Source organism: Zonotrichia albicollis, chromosome 1, assembly GCF_047830755.1.
Source record: "Zonotrichia albicollis isolate bZonAlb1 chromosome 1, bZonAlb1.hap1, whole genome shotgun sequence".
Classification (NCBI taxonomy): Eukaryota; Metazoa; Chordata; class Aves; order Passeriformes; family Passerellidae; genus Zonotrichia; species Zonotrichia albicollis.
The window spans coordinates 114441753-114458439 of NC_133819.1; the positions used below are offsets into that span (position 1 = coordinate 114441753).

The 16687-nt window shown below is 34.8% G+C and overlaps 1 protein-coding gene across 3 annotated transcripts in view; it reads right to left on the minus strand.

Annotated features, from left to right (window-relative positions):
- Nucleotides 1–383: 383 nt before the first annotated feature.
- PCMTD1 (protein-L-isoaspartate (D-aspartate) O-methyltransferase domain containing 1) overlaps nt 384–16687 on the minus strand; it is a 40621-nt gene continuing 24317 nt past the window's right edge. For 2 of the 3 annotated variants that reach the window (XM_005479287.4, XM_074550900.1), the window contains exons 4-6: nt 7707–7878; nt 6028–6151; nt 384–3054 (exon numbers count right to left, since the gene is read on the minus strand). In XM_005479287.4, coding sequence (XP_005479344.1) covers nt 2684–3054; nt 6028–6151; nt 7707–7878 — 667 coding nt within the window. In that variant the 3' untranslated portion in view covers nt 384–2683. Of the gene's footprint in view, nt 3055–6027; nt 6152–7706; nt 7879–15774; nt 15915–16687 lie in introns of those variants that run through there. The other variant, XM_014276095.3, reaches the window with a different exon arrangement.

Consider the following 16687-nt stretch of genomic DNA (forward strand, 5'->3'; position numbering starts at 1 on the left):
CTTGCAGCTCTTATCTCCAAGTTTTCCTTATTTGTTTTGACCCAGATAGCTGCTCAGTTGAAGATTAAAAAAAATTTCAATATTTAGGAAAAAACCACAAAACATGGAAATGTTCTTCAGTATACAGCTCAAGTTTAGCTTCTGGGTTCTCCTGAGGAAACTCCACATGACTACTTCAAAAGTACTGCTGGGACCAAAACAGCTTTCCCCATTTCATGAATAACATCTCATCTTTCAACCTTTGCAAAAATTCACAATTTAGCAAGAATATATACTTCTGAAATTCAATAATGGCTTTTATTAAGAGATTACTGACCTAATTATGAAACAACTTGTACCTGAATTTCCAAATAACTGAATATACTTCCACAGAAACACAGAAATTCAAGCAAGCAGAAACCACAAAAAACCATTTTATTGCAACAATGTCCCCATCTTCAAGTGAGATGGCAGAAATTAAATTTTAATTAATTTTGCATTTCTACCTTTTTATTTATGTAAATATAAATTCAAGAGTGTAAAATAAATCCACATATAAAACACAGAGGAAACATTCTCTTTCAGTGACTTCAAAAGAAACTTACATACTGAAGATTCATGACAAGTCATCCACTGTCCATTTTTCCAAGTATACAGGCATGAAAGAATGCAGAAATTTATTCTCCAAAAGCATCCTGTATAAAGTCCTTGAAGTACTTAAGTAATATTTAATAATTTCATTCTTGAGCTCATGGATGTAGATTCCAAGAAAGGAGACAAACATCTCAAACTTCAGATTATTTAACCTCCATCTAAAATAACCCATTTAAAACAAGATTATGTTCAATTCTTATAGCTGAAGCATCACAATTACTTTATTAGTATCATTATTTTGGAAAACTATTTCTTATAAGGTTTTCCTGCTTTTAAAATAAAGTCAGAATATTTATTTCAAATACTTTTGCTTACTTATGCAGTAAATATATTGCGGAAAGTAACTCCACATGCTGGTACAACAGGCCTTCATGAAATTCCATTTAAACATTACTATGATGTACCTTAAAAACAGGGACTACAGCATGAAATGCACCAAAAAGAGTCAGTGTCATGGGACTGTGTCTGACCTTCCTTCTCAGATGCAACAAAATGCTAATGTATTTTGAAGTAAATGTTGGACTGCTAGACCATACGAATACTAGCTGGTTATAAATATTTGGAATAGAAACATTTACTGCTTTAGAAATATGTGATTATTTTTTGTTCATTGTTTTACACAAAAATAAGTGTGACCAGTATTATAAAATGTATTATGGGGGATATTTCAATGGGAATGTTTTTCATTGGGTCTAACAAGCATACATTTCCTATGATTGTGGTTTTCAATATGTATCACATGCCAAGTTCTTAATAAACTTTTTACCCTCATGGTTATGTTACAACAGAATGAAGAAATTAAGATGGTAAAAGCAAAGTTAAAAATGAGAACTGCAAATAACTTCACAACTAGAAGAGGAAAAAATCACGGAAGGATTTAAATCAGCACTATTGTGGGTCCCCACAGTTGCACTGCTACTCTTAGGTTTCCAAAAGATGCATATGATTTTATAAATATTGTTGTGCTAAGAGCCATGCTCAGAAACAAAATATAGGCTGGCACAAGTCTACCTTCTTGGAGATGCATGTTAAGTATAAAATTCACTTACTAAAGTGCATTTGCTGAACAAATTCTAAGTTCTACTATTATAGCTATCCCAATAAGCAATACAAACTAAACTTTGTTGAAATTCTACCTCTACTTAAAAGCAGTAAATATAGATGACTGAAATCTAAATTACAATCTTGAATTACCAAACTTCTTGACTCAATGCTGTGAGCTCTAGAAATAAATGTAGTGTCCTATACTTCCCACAAATGAGGAATTGCCTCTAGTTAGAAATACTGACAGTGTAGAATGGAGTTAAGTATAAGCAGAGCTGAAGTAAGCATTGTTTCACTTCTTATTCAACACAGTGTTTCTTTAAGGCTCTGAGAGAAGCTGTTAGTTGTCACAAGATCTTTTGGCAAAAGATTAATGCAGAAGTAGCAGGGTCATCTGACATTTCAGAACTTGTATTTTCATATTTCACTAAAGCCAGCTCATTCAGTGTCTGTATACATTTATTGCACTTGTGTTGGAATACTCTATACCAACATAGTAATAATGATTGCAACAAAGCCATAGTAAAATAAACTTTTAAAGGGTCTGATTTAGACATTAGAAGGTAAGTGTCTGCATGTTTAAAATGTTTCCCTAATAGTAATAAATACAGACAAATTGCTCATCAAGTCAGATGCATATGTTTAACCAATTATTTAGCATATATAAAATTTCAATCATCTTTTTATCAATACAAATCTGTTAGGGATCAAAAAAAGACTTACCATGCAAAATATTGATTAGTGCTGCATAATGGAATATATATTTCTATCAGAGTTAAAACAGCATTTTCAAAATTTAAAGAAAAATAGACTTTTAAAAAGGGATTCTACTGTCGAATGCAAGTCTTCCTTGTAGCAAAGACAAGATAGAGACAAGTTACCATTTATCGCTGTACTTCAGTCTTGATGAAAGACTAATAATAATTTGTCCACCTACTTCTTAATAAATGCTACATTTTCAAGAATAAAGGAACTATCAGTAGGCCTTATTTCTACTTAAAACAAGTTATTTTTCTCTGTAATAGGTCAAGTATGCTTTTAAAGATTCGGGTAATGGTAGACTCATAATTTTCTCTCTCAACAGATTTCGAGGAGGCTCTTCTGGCTTCAAGGCCTCACTGTGATCTTTTTCCTCCTCCTCTTTGTTATCATCTTCCATTCTTTCATCTTCTTCACTATCTGGAGGCTGAGGAATGAGCTGATTACCAACAAACACATAGGTGTTAATCCTGCGTCTACGACATCTCCTGCGTTTGCGTTTCGGAGGAGCTTTCTGAGCAATACCCTTGGCTTTCATCTCCTCGTTTATGAAGTTTCTAAGAGTGCGTCTGATATATATCCGAGCTAGGTCCTGGAGGTTCCTAACAGCACATGGAGCTAAAATGAAAGAAAAGTAACAAGTTGTACTAAGTAAAATTTCCCTCTAGCAAAGAAACCTCAAACTAACTGCAAGGCAGTGAGACTAATGTTCAAAACCAATTCAATTAAAATTTTAGTAAATGATACAGTATGCAAATGATACAAGGTTAGATAGCATCACCCTGACCCTGTGGAACAGTCTAGGAAACAAAGAGGTCTTTTAACAGATGTGCAAGAGAAGCAGTAAGCATGAACAGATCACTAAAATAAATTTTAAAAATTACACAACAAATACTGTCACTTTTTAGCACCTGGCATGTTTTAGCACCTACTGCTAACCACAGTTAAGATCCTGCTGTGGGAAAACAATTTCTACACCTGTGCCATACTTGTTTAAAGCAAGTGCCTTTCTTCTGCCTCCTCCTTCTGCTCACTTCCTACTGAATCTAACTGATGAGGGAGGGACACGTCTAATTCACAGGTGACAAACCAGATAATCCACGTGTATATTTGCAGTAGAAGAAGAATGAAAATTACTCAAGTCCTAAAAGCAGAAAACCCCAAACCAACAAGTAAAATAAAAAGCCAAAACTTTGTTTTCCAATGACAGCCAGGTGATGACAAAATATTGCTTGGCTGCTGGACACCTGCCCTAGATGAGCTATGGATGGCTAATTCCAAGGAAAACAAAACCAAAAAAGCACACTAGCCAAAGCTGAAGCTTGTTCAACTTTCTTACTTGTCACTTCCTTCCTGTACAGAATACCATAAAATTAACAGGGACTTCAGCAAGGAAGAAGTCACTAAAGAAGTAATTTCAAAAATGACACTTTCAGAAAATGCATTCAGCTATAAAAGCTACTGATGTAGTTTGAAGAAGCTCTATTGTTATATACAATGACCTCACTTGCAGACTAATTAATTTATCTGAGACAAAAAGGATATTAACACTGACAATACTGATTTCAGGTCATGCCAAAGAGAGGAGGGAGGAGAAAAAAAAAAAGTCCCATTTCTTTAGAATAATATCAGCTCAAAATTCAAGAACAAAACCCTATCTAATCATCCAGAACATGTTTCTAAGTTCAGGAGAAACAAATAATGATTGCAGATTGTATGGCAATTATAACAAACACAAGCACTTTTAATGAGAACAGGATGCAAAATTTTAGATATTTACTGTCCATGTATTTCCATTTGTCTACTACCAGTGAACTGCATCCTAACTCATAACTACATTGATCAAATGAACCTTTTAACACCACCTCTGTAGTTTTCTACAAAAAAAGACTCTACTTTTGAGAATGGCGGACAGATTTTTTACATATGTGAGTTATTTTAGTCTGTATGTAACACTACACATGGGTTAGACAGCATCCAAGGGCTGTCCAAAGTATGGCACAGACTCTATGTTTACTTAGTAATGACATCTACAAATTCTAGCTAAACTTTACAGAAGAAGCACGTTGACTACTTTGAACTTTTAAGATAAATTATAGGCCTGTGGAGTTGAAACAAATAGACAATGTTACTATAAAGGAGAAATTGGCTAATTTTTTTTTCTTTTAGTTTCAGCACACTCCTCATTATACTCCCACCCCTTCCATGTACACCCAACAGACACACAAGAACACTTTTGCTTTATTTTAAACTTTTTAAAATAAAACCAGATCCACAGTAGCAGTAGAAAGAAGCCTATTTCACTAATCTAATTTTTCAATGTAACTTCAATCCTCTAACACTTTTTTCTTTTAAATGTGAACAATAACACATTTGGTTAGTTTTTCCTCTTCTCACTAAAACTTTATTTTGAAATTTTAACACAGGAAACACCTTTCTTGTACTACCATTCAACTCTGACTGTCCATGGTCTGCACTCCTCATTCCAAAACTTTAGGAATGTTGATAGAAAATCCTCTTTTTTCCAGGGAATTAGACTGTATAAAACCTTTGCAAAGTTTGACTTGCCACCTCTGTATTTCATTGTTAGATATAACACAATCTATGCACTATGGATAGAACAGAGGAAAAAATAATCTTGAATCAATAAACAAATTTCAGGAAATTACTTCTGAGGGCTCAAACCAAGAATTAAAACAGTAAAAATTAATTATTTATGCATAGGAAGAGATTATGTAAAGGAAATTATCTTTATACTTTGCATAAAAAAAATTAAAAGTACCTATCACAGCAAGTTCACACTCAATAGCCAGATCAGCAGTTATAGGTAATTCAAGCTGATAGTTCATCCTGGAATCGTGAAGGGCTTATATAAGTTTCACAGTTAAAACATGCTAACTTTTGGGCTCTTTGTTGGGTTTATTTAATTTCCCACATGCTACCATAGCCCTGTGTTCTACTCCTAGCCCTGACTACTTTGACAGAAAACTTCAACTCTATGCTTTTCGTTGTCAGCTTTTTCTCCTTTCCTGTTAGCATCCTATCTTACCATTTGGCAAGAGGTGTACTTCCAAAGGCTTTCTAAATACCTTTACTGCCTCTGCTCAAAGCATTCCAGCTAGAAAGCCAATCCCAGTGACTAACAACAAACACTTATGTCTATATCCACTGCACACAGACATAAAGCAAACTTGGACTTATTAATATCCTATCATACCACAGCCCCAGTTTAGACCTCTTCCTTCCATTTCAGGGGGAAGAACAAAAAATTTTCTGGCAGACCACAAGAAAGTTAGCACTGTGAAGGATGTTAATACTAGCTGGCTATTTTATCTACACCACTGTAATAGAGAAACTGAACTTAAAAGGAAAAGGTGGCTGCAAAAGAAGCTGGAAGCATTCTATCACTTAAATTATTACCTTAAATTCAGAATATTAACTGTGAAGCAACACAGACCACGCACTAGGAGCACAAAAAATCAGTGAGCTACTGCTTTGCTACATGGAATGATTCTACAGCATAGCCTCTCAGTTTCCAACATCAGGCACTGTAACATGCCTGCGAGCCAAAGGGAGGGAGCACAAACTTACGCAGTCCAACAGTGTCATGTTTGCCGTTGTCATTTCTGTTTGGTTGCACTAGTGGAGCAAATGAAACAGCAAGGATATTCTTACTTTCCCATGTGTTCTGTCCTGTTCTCAAGATCTGTGTTAGCTGCAAAACAAAACCAAAATAGATCACTGGTTACAATTTTGTCATAGTCAATACTATTCAGATTGGTTTCAAACAGGCTGCTTTTTTTTTTCTTCAAAATTAATGAATTAACACTGTTTTATGAACAAAAAGGACTTTGATAATCCTTGAAATATCACTTGGTCACTAGAGTACTAAATAAGGCTCCTTTGTAATGGGAAGAGATGCAGCTGGAAAACTAAGGCCCTAAGGTAAAAACTAAGGTAAGTTTTGTTTTTTTCCCATTTTTCCAAAAGATCAAAGAATACTTTAGATTGGAAGCAACCTCTGGAGTCCTACCCTCCTCCTTGAACAGGGTCAATTTCAAAGTTAAATTAGAAGCTTTTCTGATTAAGTGAAAAAATATCTAGGACTGAGATTCCCCACCTGTCTAGGTAACCCGCTGTAGTGTTCAACCGTTCTTACTATGAAAGACTGTCTTCCTTATTTGCAGGCAGCGAGCTCCCTTGCTGCCAGTCTGAAATGTTCTTTCAGAATCCTCTGCACCTGTGAGGAGAACTGGACTCCTGTCTACCACATAAATTCTCCACCCCTTCACGAAGACAACAGGAATTAAACATTTCCTTAGAGTCTTTCCGCAGGCTAGATTATCTCACATCTTGTAGCTGCTCCTCACACTTTATATGCTCTAAGCCCCTATCCTCTTGTATATAAGGTAAAAATAGTCACGGTTTAAATTTCTCTCCTAATTTGTCACTACTTTTACGCTGAATTCTATCATTTTCAACTGACAGTATCCTAGCTGAATAAATGATGGAATTATTTATAGAACAGAATCATGCAAACTATGTTTAAATTCCTTTGGTATTTAAGAAAGCAGATCATTAAAGTGAGAATTCTTTTTTGGAAGTAACTAACATGCTTATCAACAAGAATTTTAGTAATTATCTGTATTTAGGAGGACATCAACTTAAGTCACATGATGTGCCTTTTTCAATCTCCTTATTAGTAAAACAGGGAGAGTAATACTTACCATTGAGAAGCCTTTTGAGGTCTAAGAATGAAAAGTGATAAAAGTGTGAAGTATTATTAAAATAATATGCCCCTGTCTGAAAAGCATTACATCTAATATGGAAAAGCAACACTGAAAACTGCTGTGAATACAGACAAATTTTTCCTTTGCTTTTTTCCTCCCTTTGCAATGTCCCACTAGTCATAGCTATTTTGTATTCTTTGAAATCCATTCTCCTGGTTTAGAGGGGGTTTCTTTGTTTTGAAGTACTGACTGAAAATGTCTGTGTGGCAGGGAGATTTCAAAGCAGTTCTGGTATAACACACAGGAAATAGCATGAAATAGACTGTTAAAAGCAGGATATTGATGCTTTCTTAAAAATTTAAGGGAAAAATGTTCAATGCTTCATTAAAAAGATTAGTATCTGCTAAACTGCAACAATACATCAAATCAAGGTATCATTAGTTGAATGTTAACTTAGTCAAATATATATTCAAAAGCATTCTTCAAATTACACATTTCTCATACTAGAAGACAAAAAGGGGAAATTGTCACTAAAGTCACCTGATCTTCTATAGGCATTACTAAAATGCCTCCAACTTTCAATAAAATTTTCATGTAGTTTTCATGGTCTTTCTGGACTCCAGCTCCACAGTAAATCCGGTCATACTGATGACTGTCTGAGGCTATTTCCAAACAATTACCAACCACAAAGGCAGGTTCACAGAACTCAAATCTAAGGAGAAAAAGAAAAAAAGAAAGAGGGGACACATTTCAAATTAGGATTTTTAAGAAAAGCCAGTCCAGATAAAGACAGAAAAATGTATTTCATATCTTCCCTTAAATCATGAAGAATGACTAGCACATATCATTTAAAAGTTTGTATTAAGACATTACTCTGAAAGTAATCTGGTTTTTTTCTGCCACATCAGGGACCACTGAAGGAAAAAGTTATGCAGTTACAATTATGTACTATGCAAAACAGAGAAAGCTTCAAAACACCACCTTCCTAACTACAAGCAAGTACATTAAAGAAATCTTAAGCTATATGGTACAACTGCTACTAAAACAGTATGCTTATCAACAATAAGCTGTTGAATAAACATTGAAAAGTTTCATTTCTAGCAGCTCCCCTCAATTTTCTATCAGTTAGGGTCTATTTAAAAGCTCTTTTTTCTCTACCTCCCAATTTTCCACCTTGAGCCCAATACACTTTTCCCCAAAAAATAATTCAGTGGAAAAGTCTGACTTTTTTTGACCACACACAAAGCAAAAAAATACAAGATTCTTTATCTCGGAAACATCTCATTTTCTTCAGAAAATGGAAGTAATACAACTGGCATTTTAGTGGACCAAAATATATAACACAAGTTGAAAGGACTGCAGTGGTGCTCTCTGTCACTGCATAAAACACCAAATGAAAAATGTACAGGGAAGTACTTTATTGCTAAAGCTGCATGAATTTGCCACAACACTGTTATTTTCTGACGTTTTTTAAAGCTCTGAAGCATGTTACTGCTTTAGTTGTTAACACCATAATAAAATCTAGCATTTTGTAAAAAAATTCATTGAGCGAATAATTGTACCTCTTTCCCAAGCACTTTATATATAAAAGGAGAGGTTACAAAGTAGCTCATTGAAAGGATTTATGATTTTTTTTTGAAAAAAATATTACATAAAACCTAACACCCTTGCTGTTTCACGAAAAAGTTCATAAATTTCATCTGGCAGTATTAAAGTCCAATGCATCTCAAACAGCATCCAGAAGGAATGAATTTTTCTAGCAACTACAAATAGATGTAGCCATTTTATGAACTTTATGGCCGACCGTCAATGGAAAATAATTTTTCTTTTTGCTTGGCTAGCATTAGCAAATCCCAGTACAATACCTGACAACATTCAAATCAATATTTTTTCAGTTACAGTACAGTTGGCAGCTTTCACTGCTTAGGGATGAAGTCTGTAAGGCTTGGCTGACTTTCTGATATAGAGTGCTGCCATTAACAAATCAGGAAATTGAAATTTTTGCTGGAAGTGTATTTTTCTCTCCAAGATGGGATGCTTGATCTTGAAAATATTCCAATGCTTCTTTCTTTGACTAGCCCAGACCGAACCCAGAATCTTTTTACAAATACTGCATGGTTTTCTCTCATGCACTTCTTGAAGTCAACAGTCCATGTTTTCTCTTCCAAATCCAGAGGGAGAGGGAAAAAAAAAAGAAAGCTACTAACAACACTGGCCAATTGAAGATAAAAAAGGGAGATGGGAGTCGAGTAGGGATAAATTGCCTTGTTGCACAAACTGAGAAGGTAAAGCTAGATGAGCAAGAATCGTGGCTGAAATAATTCCAGATTAACACAGAAAGATCTAGAAATACATTTGACAAGGCAGAAAATGAAATTCAAGACACTGATCAATCTGCTGAAGAAGCAAATCTCATTCCAAAAGCACGTGGGCTATCATATTCCTTCCTACATTTTCTACATTCCACATACAGGTCAAACAGGCAGTTTTTGCTATAGTTTTCATTTCAGATTACCTACACTTTAAATCAAGCATTAACATATCAATTTAATGTGGAAGACTGAGCAAAGTACTTTAAAAAGTAAAGGAGGACGGGGGAGGGGACAGAGAGAGAGTGAAGATGGTATTTTTCCAAAAGGCATTTTTAAATCTTGACACAGTCCTTGGTTAGTTTTAGAAAAATGAAGATGGCCTCCCTGCCTGCCCACCCCCACAACTTTCACAAGTTCTTACCTTCTCAGAATGCTCCTTTAAAACCTACTAAATTTATTACCAGATAATCCTGTTTCCTCTTTTAGAAACCACTGTAAAAGCTCCTGAATACAATAGTCATACCCTCTTAAAACAAGGAGAAACACCAAACTATCCAAGGAATACAAGACACAAGAAAACCCCATGAAACATTCCCCAGATACAAAATATACATGAGCTGAGGACAAAAATCCTCAGTAGTCTTTACTAATATAGTAAAAGCTGAAGATAATTGGTCATTTAGCTCTGCAGCTTGCAATGAGACCAACAAATTCCAAATAAAGACACAGAGGCAAACTTAATACACTTGTAAGAGTAAGATGGGTTAAGCACTAGAGACTAACTCTGTCTACAGGCACTTTGGATTGTCTGGACTGTGCTCCCTCCACACTATTAGCAGAGTTTTGTGAAGACACAAAGCTCATGACCACAACTGGTGCTCATTTGTTATTCCACTTACTTCAAAAAATACCTTCTTCCTCCACATAGTTTTTCAGTTAGTTTCAACCCAGTCTGTCAACAGGTGGTCCTCCTGACAGACTCATTTCTTGTAGCAAAACTAAACATTTTATGGACTAGGTTACATGAAATTTCTGAAGACACTTCTTTAGTCCATGTCAGATGAAAAATGAGATCTAATCAGCTCACCTGGCTGTGCAATGCTCACCCCCAGCTCCTAGCTGCTGGTCTGTTGCTACTTCCCAAACTGCCACATCCAAATTCCCTGTTATCCAGAAAGGTAAAAGTAGGTTGTAGAAGAAATGGGAGGAAAAGATGATAAACTGTCTCTGGTAACAGCAACATGCCTGTTTAAAAGCCAACTCCTCTTCATTTGTGCTTCTCACAGAATTATTCAGAAATAACTGTTTCATGTGTTAGGGTATGAACAGTGACTCATACCAGATACAGCAGAAATACAAGAAAAGCATACTGCTTTCCTGCTTCGTAGAGCACCATGGACTTTTCATGGACTAGCTGAATTATAGAACAGTGAATCTTGCCTCTCCACACTCCCATGAAACATAGAACTCTCTAGTGATGCAGCAAGACTCTTTCCCAGATCTCTAAATCTTAAGATGATTTTGATTATACACACCCCTCTGAATCACAAAGAGCTCATAAAGATATGTACCATTTTGTTGTTGTTTTTCCAATCCAGTAATAAGAGATGGTCTTTGAACACAGACTGAAGTATAATTCTGAAAATTCTTTCTGCTAACTTGCCTACGCAATTTTTAAGAAAGTAAAATTTAAATTGGTTTTACTCAGGTACACGAGACCCCATCAATTGATCAGGAAATTATTTCAAACTTAAATACAAAGGTTCTACAAATACAAGGAAGTATTTGGTATTTAGAATACCTACCAGGCACATCACAAGCATGTTAGTCTTACAGCAGGAAAGTAGTTTCAACCATATTAGGTCAAGTTCCATTGTTTAACAAGCAAACCCCAATTCTTTTAGCACTAATTGTTGCTACATCCAGAAACTTTTTTATTCCTATTGTATCTGGAGTATCAAAACAGACCAGATATTACACTTCATTCTGTGTTACATGGAGCTATCTTTTATTAATATTGATGAAAAAAAAATTGTTTATTGCTTCAACACGCAGTATTGACAAACATATACTATAACTATCAAAAAGAGCTAGTATTTCACTTAAACATTTTGTATATTTCCAAGCTGAAATGTAACTAAAAACTGCCAAATGTTCTTTAATGTATGTTCACCTCTACCATGTGACCAGGGTGCCTTTACAGAGATTATACTGGTAACATGAAAAAACTATTTCACACACCAGACAACAAAAAGAAGGGAAAGAAGTGCTGGAACTATCTGGAAAAGTTTAGTCACTTCAGGTTCTTCAGTTGAATCTGCTGTCTTGATTGCAAGAGAACCAACAGCAAAGAAAACAGAAATTAAGGGTTCCCATTACAGACAACATGGCAACAGAAAATCTCTGTTTAAACAAACACGTGCCACAGGATAAATTTAAGCACATACAAATCACATATAGCAATGGCCCAAGATAACCAAGCAGTTCCAAGCATGAAAGGCTTTTGTTTTGCATGGAAGGCAAAGGTACTTCCAACTAAATTAAGAAAAAAAAAAAGGGCAAATCTGTAGAATTTAAAGTGAGTTTTTGCCTTTGCTGTAGAAACTTAAGAAAATTATCAGGTAATAGATTGTAACTGCCCATGTTTTTAAGTTAGATTCCCTACAGTTAGCAACACAACAAAATATTACTACGGTAATAAAATAAACAACCATTTAAAACATTTACAGCAAAGATCTAAAGTTAAATTTGTTGCTCTTGTATCCATATCCACCAATCTAGTATACGTGTAATAGCAAAATACTAAATAATGAAGCTGGAGAGTGTAACACCAACCTATCATGGTAGCAGGAATTTTTTACAAGGGGATTCACTTAGGGTTGGTCCTAATATGACATCCACCCATGAACCCTACCTTTAATTACTTCAGCTCTGAATATGTACAGGACACTTCTTGGGCCAAGCTCTTCTACCTATACAACCTCCATGAATGCAGAGGATGTTATGCTGATGTCTTGTGAAGATGAAACTAGGTGCAAGGAGATATAATAGTCTCCTTTTTTTGTTGTTTTAAGTGGTAAACATACTTGATTTTTTTTTCTTTTAGAAAAAAGAACAAGGTCAATAACATTGGACAAAAATATCAAGTAATTTGAAGGAAAAAAAAAAAACCAAACCTGTCAGCATCCACAGATTTGTATCTGAAGGAAACAGTAAAATATATTATGAGATTTTAAAAAGTAATATGGGAGAACCATTAAAACTATTTTGTCTACAAGAATTATTTAGTTCTTAAAACTAGCACCACTCCAGCTACATTTTACACCTCTCAACTACTACATTCACATCAAAACATCATCTGACAGTACACTTCTGCCTATCCCCATAATTACTAACCACACTCACATCTCTCAGCTTACTGTTTACAGCCCTTAAAGAAAGTAAATCCATGTCAGCATGAATTTAGTTTGCTTTTTTCCCCATCCATACACATTTCCTTTAGATGGTCAACTCAAAGCTTTAAAAGCCTGAATTCATATTCAGTACCATCAATCTGCTTTTAAGTAATTCCCTTCCAACGCAAAAATTTATTTAAATTTATTTAAATGTAGGGCACAAAGGACTACCATTCAACTTTAATAATGTATAAGAAAAGGTTGGCAAATTGTTAACATTTGTCATGTGAACTACCGTGACACTACATTAGAAAAAAGAATTTCACACAAGTCTTTGTGGGAAAAAAAAAAAACCCAAAACAACATATCTTAATAAATATTTCAAAACAGAATAGAAAATCCAGCATAAGAACTCATGGAATTAGCTTTACATCAAAATACCCTTAAACCATCAAACACATTAATAACCAGACATTAAATGAATCTGCAAAATGCACAGAGTCTGAAAATATGTGATAAAACATTAAACAATTTTCCTTACTGTGATGAGGAAGTAACACTTACTTTTGTCCCATATACTAATGCACTTTCACCCTAGTTCCAATATACTGACCATACCTTCCAAAAATGGGAAGTGTGGAAAGAAGGAAACAAAATTTCCACCAGTTCTGGCACATTTGTTGGTGAAGAGAAACAAACCCAAAAACTGTTGCATAAAGCTATGGCAGTTGTAGAATGAGTTCCCATGCTGTCTTAAAGACAAAGACTGATAAACTACACATCATTTAACCTAGAAAGGTGTGGCTTCTTTGTGCAGTTGCATTAAGAACACAATCTCAGAGGCTCCTTTATATCAAACAACAATTTCCTAAATCAGTAATCTTACTCCAAGCATTCCTAGAACCACATGTTTAAACAGTGATGTATTCACTGAAAGAAACCTTAAAGAAGTTTTCAGATAATTTAGTAAATTTTTCAGGTTTCAAAACTTTTCTTCTTTGAAAACAACAGATGAATATTCATATGGCTTTGTGATATAACATGCCACAAGAACATGCAACAGATTAATGAAATACTTTTTGATTTCTATTAAGTCTCTCTCATTTCACTTGACTGTGAAAGCACTTTAAAGGTAAGCAATTTTTAGAGAGTATTTCTTCTTTTCCCATGAAGTGAGGCAGTATCAGGCCAAGATGGCAAGCTCTTTCCACCTTTTCTCAAGCTTTTTCTCCATTGTTTATTCTATCTTAAGTATTTTTCCAAGATCTCTGAACTAGTCTTTGGTTCCTCAATAAATTCACATTCATGTATTTCGAGCATGTTTTGTTGAGAAGTTACACACCTTTCACCCACTAGTATTGTTGGTATCTCTTGCAGGTATACTAGAAAACAAACAAATTAAAATATTAAATCTTTGAAAACTTCTCACTGTAGACTTTATTTCAAGTCCGTTGCATCCAATTACAACAGTAATTTTAATTAGCATTACAGTAATAGCCAACAGTGATGCTGGCAAAATTTCTATTAAATACTTTTGTCCTGGACATGATTTCAGCTTGTAGGCAATGCTACAGAGATAGTGGGAAATCTGTATCTCTACGTCCCTTATACTTGTCATTTTTCCATCTCTGAATAAAACTGTCCTGCTTCTTAGATATCTTGTTCATTATTTCTGATATTATCATCAGTTTCACTGAGTGGACCAAAGCACATTATCAATTACTTCTGAAGAAAAAGTCAAACATCTTAAAGTTCTTAAAAATACTTATGACTCATGACATTTTTCTTGGAACACAGATTTATAAAATTTAACCTTAATAATATAACTTCATTATATTATACCTAAATTTTGGTAGTAAAATGAAAAGTAATACTGAAGGAATACTTTTCAGGAATTCCACAGAGAATATTAGGAAAAGTGAATGGGCATAGGGAAGCAAGAAAAAAATTGTCAGTTCAGTTTATTGTAAAAGCCCTATGATACTCATGGAAAAAGTATAGAGAAATATTTATCTGTTAACATGAAAAGCATTTTCTTTATATTTTTACTGAAGCAGAAAATTATAGTTTGAAAAAGTTGTATTTTCTACTGTGGATTTTTTGTGAAACAACAGCTTTTATAGGAGCAATATACCAAATATTGTCATCACTTGTTTTAATGTAAAAAAATTTTTAAGTACTATCAAAACTTGTAGACATAAGAGATTTCCAAGGGCACTGTCCGCTACAGGATTTCTTCTTTAAAGGTATTTCATTTCTTGTTGTCAGGGCAAGAATATCTATTTTTGCTACTATCAAATACTTGGAAAATGTAGGTTTAGGTCCTTCCCAGGTAAGAGTAGATTCGATTGTCTTTGGAGCCTTCTGGTTTACAAAATACAGAACAATAAGTAGTATTTCCCTCATACCTCTAAATAAATAAAATGACTGTGTTTCAAGCCCCTTTTTTCCTTCCCTTTTTGTTTAACATAACCTCCAGCATCAAAGAATTCCACTGCCTGTGTTGCTCTGATTAGATTAAATCTCAACAAGAATTCACTCACCACTAAAAAAGCATTATTTACACTATTTGAAATTAAGTTATCAGTAATATTTAAACTGAGAAAGTAATCAGTAAGTTTTGGAGACAGTCTGCTTCTCCTGCTTAGATTTTTACTGCAATCACTAGCCAGCTGACCAGCAAGGAGCTCTATTTCTCCTTGTGTGTACACCAGGGAATCACCTTTCAAATCTAATTTAATTTTAAAAGTGAGCCTTTAGAAACCTACCAGTAGCCTTACATTTCAATGAAGAAAAACATTCTACTGGAAGATGTTCAACACAATCTCCTACAGGACTTCAGGAAGAAGTTTCACCCATAACAGTTATCCCAGAATTAGTACTAGGGTTCTTGTCACTTACCATTGAAGTGGATTCTTTTGATCCTGAGAAGGGTTGGTGATTTTCTTTCACAGCAGGGACTTCACCAGCTTACCCACGTTTGGGTTTTGATAGGGTGCTAGAAGATGGGCAACCTAGCCTTGCCCTGTGGCTCTCTCTCCAAGCTGGATATTCTAGGTCTAGAAGTTGAATGGGAGCAGAAAAGACAACACATTCCCCTTCAATAAACAGGTGAAGCGGGGCCTGGTACTTGAACATACGTGTTTTAGATAGAGCCTTCTTAAGGAATGATTCTTTTCCCCTTAATTGGCATGCATTCTCTGAAGGCTTCAAGAATGAAAGAGAGTCTTACATGTATTTCACACACAAAGAATTTTCTTTAGTCTATACCTAAAATCTTTGTACCTCAATCATCATGACACTTGCAGATGTTTTCAAGAAAAAACTTCTCCTTTGCTTTTACTGGCAAACACACATCAACTCCATCAAGGCAGCATTTTATCTTTCAGAATGCACAACTCCACCTCCATTTGGAGGAAAACTGTTTTTATAGATTGGTGGGATATGGATACAGATACAAGTAATTACTGAAATTATTTGAAACAGGTATCTGAGAACTCTTCTTCTGATGAATAATTCCAGAGGCCAAAACTGAGATAAGACAAGCTATCAGAGACAGACAGCCTTCTCTTTAGGCTGAGTCTCAAATCCTTCTGGACATGCTAATTTTATATACTGTCAGGCTTCTGGTGAAGAACCTTACCTAGAATCACAGAAAAGTAAACTTGTAATTGTACTTCAACATTATTATCAGGAATCAAAAAAGCAAGTTAAACTGTATCACACAGCACTGGAACATTCCCCCATACAAATGGCATAAAAGAAATATTCCATCTTGTTTTATTAGGCAAAAACCCACCTAAATCATCATGAT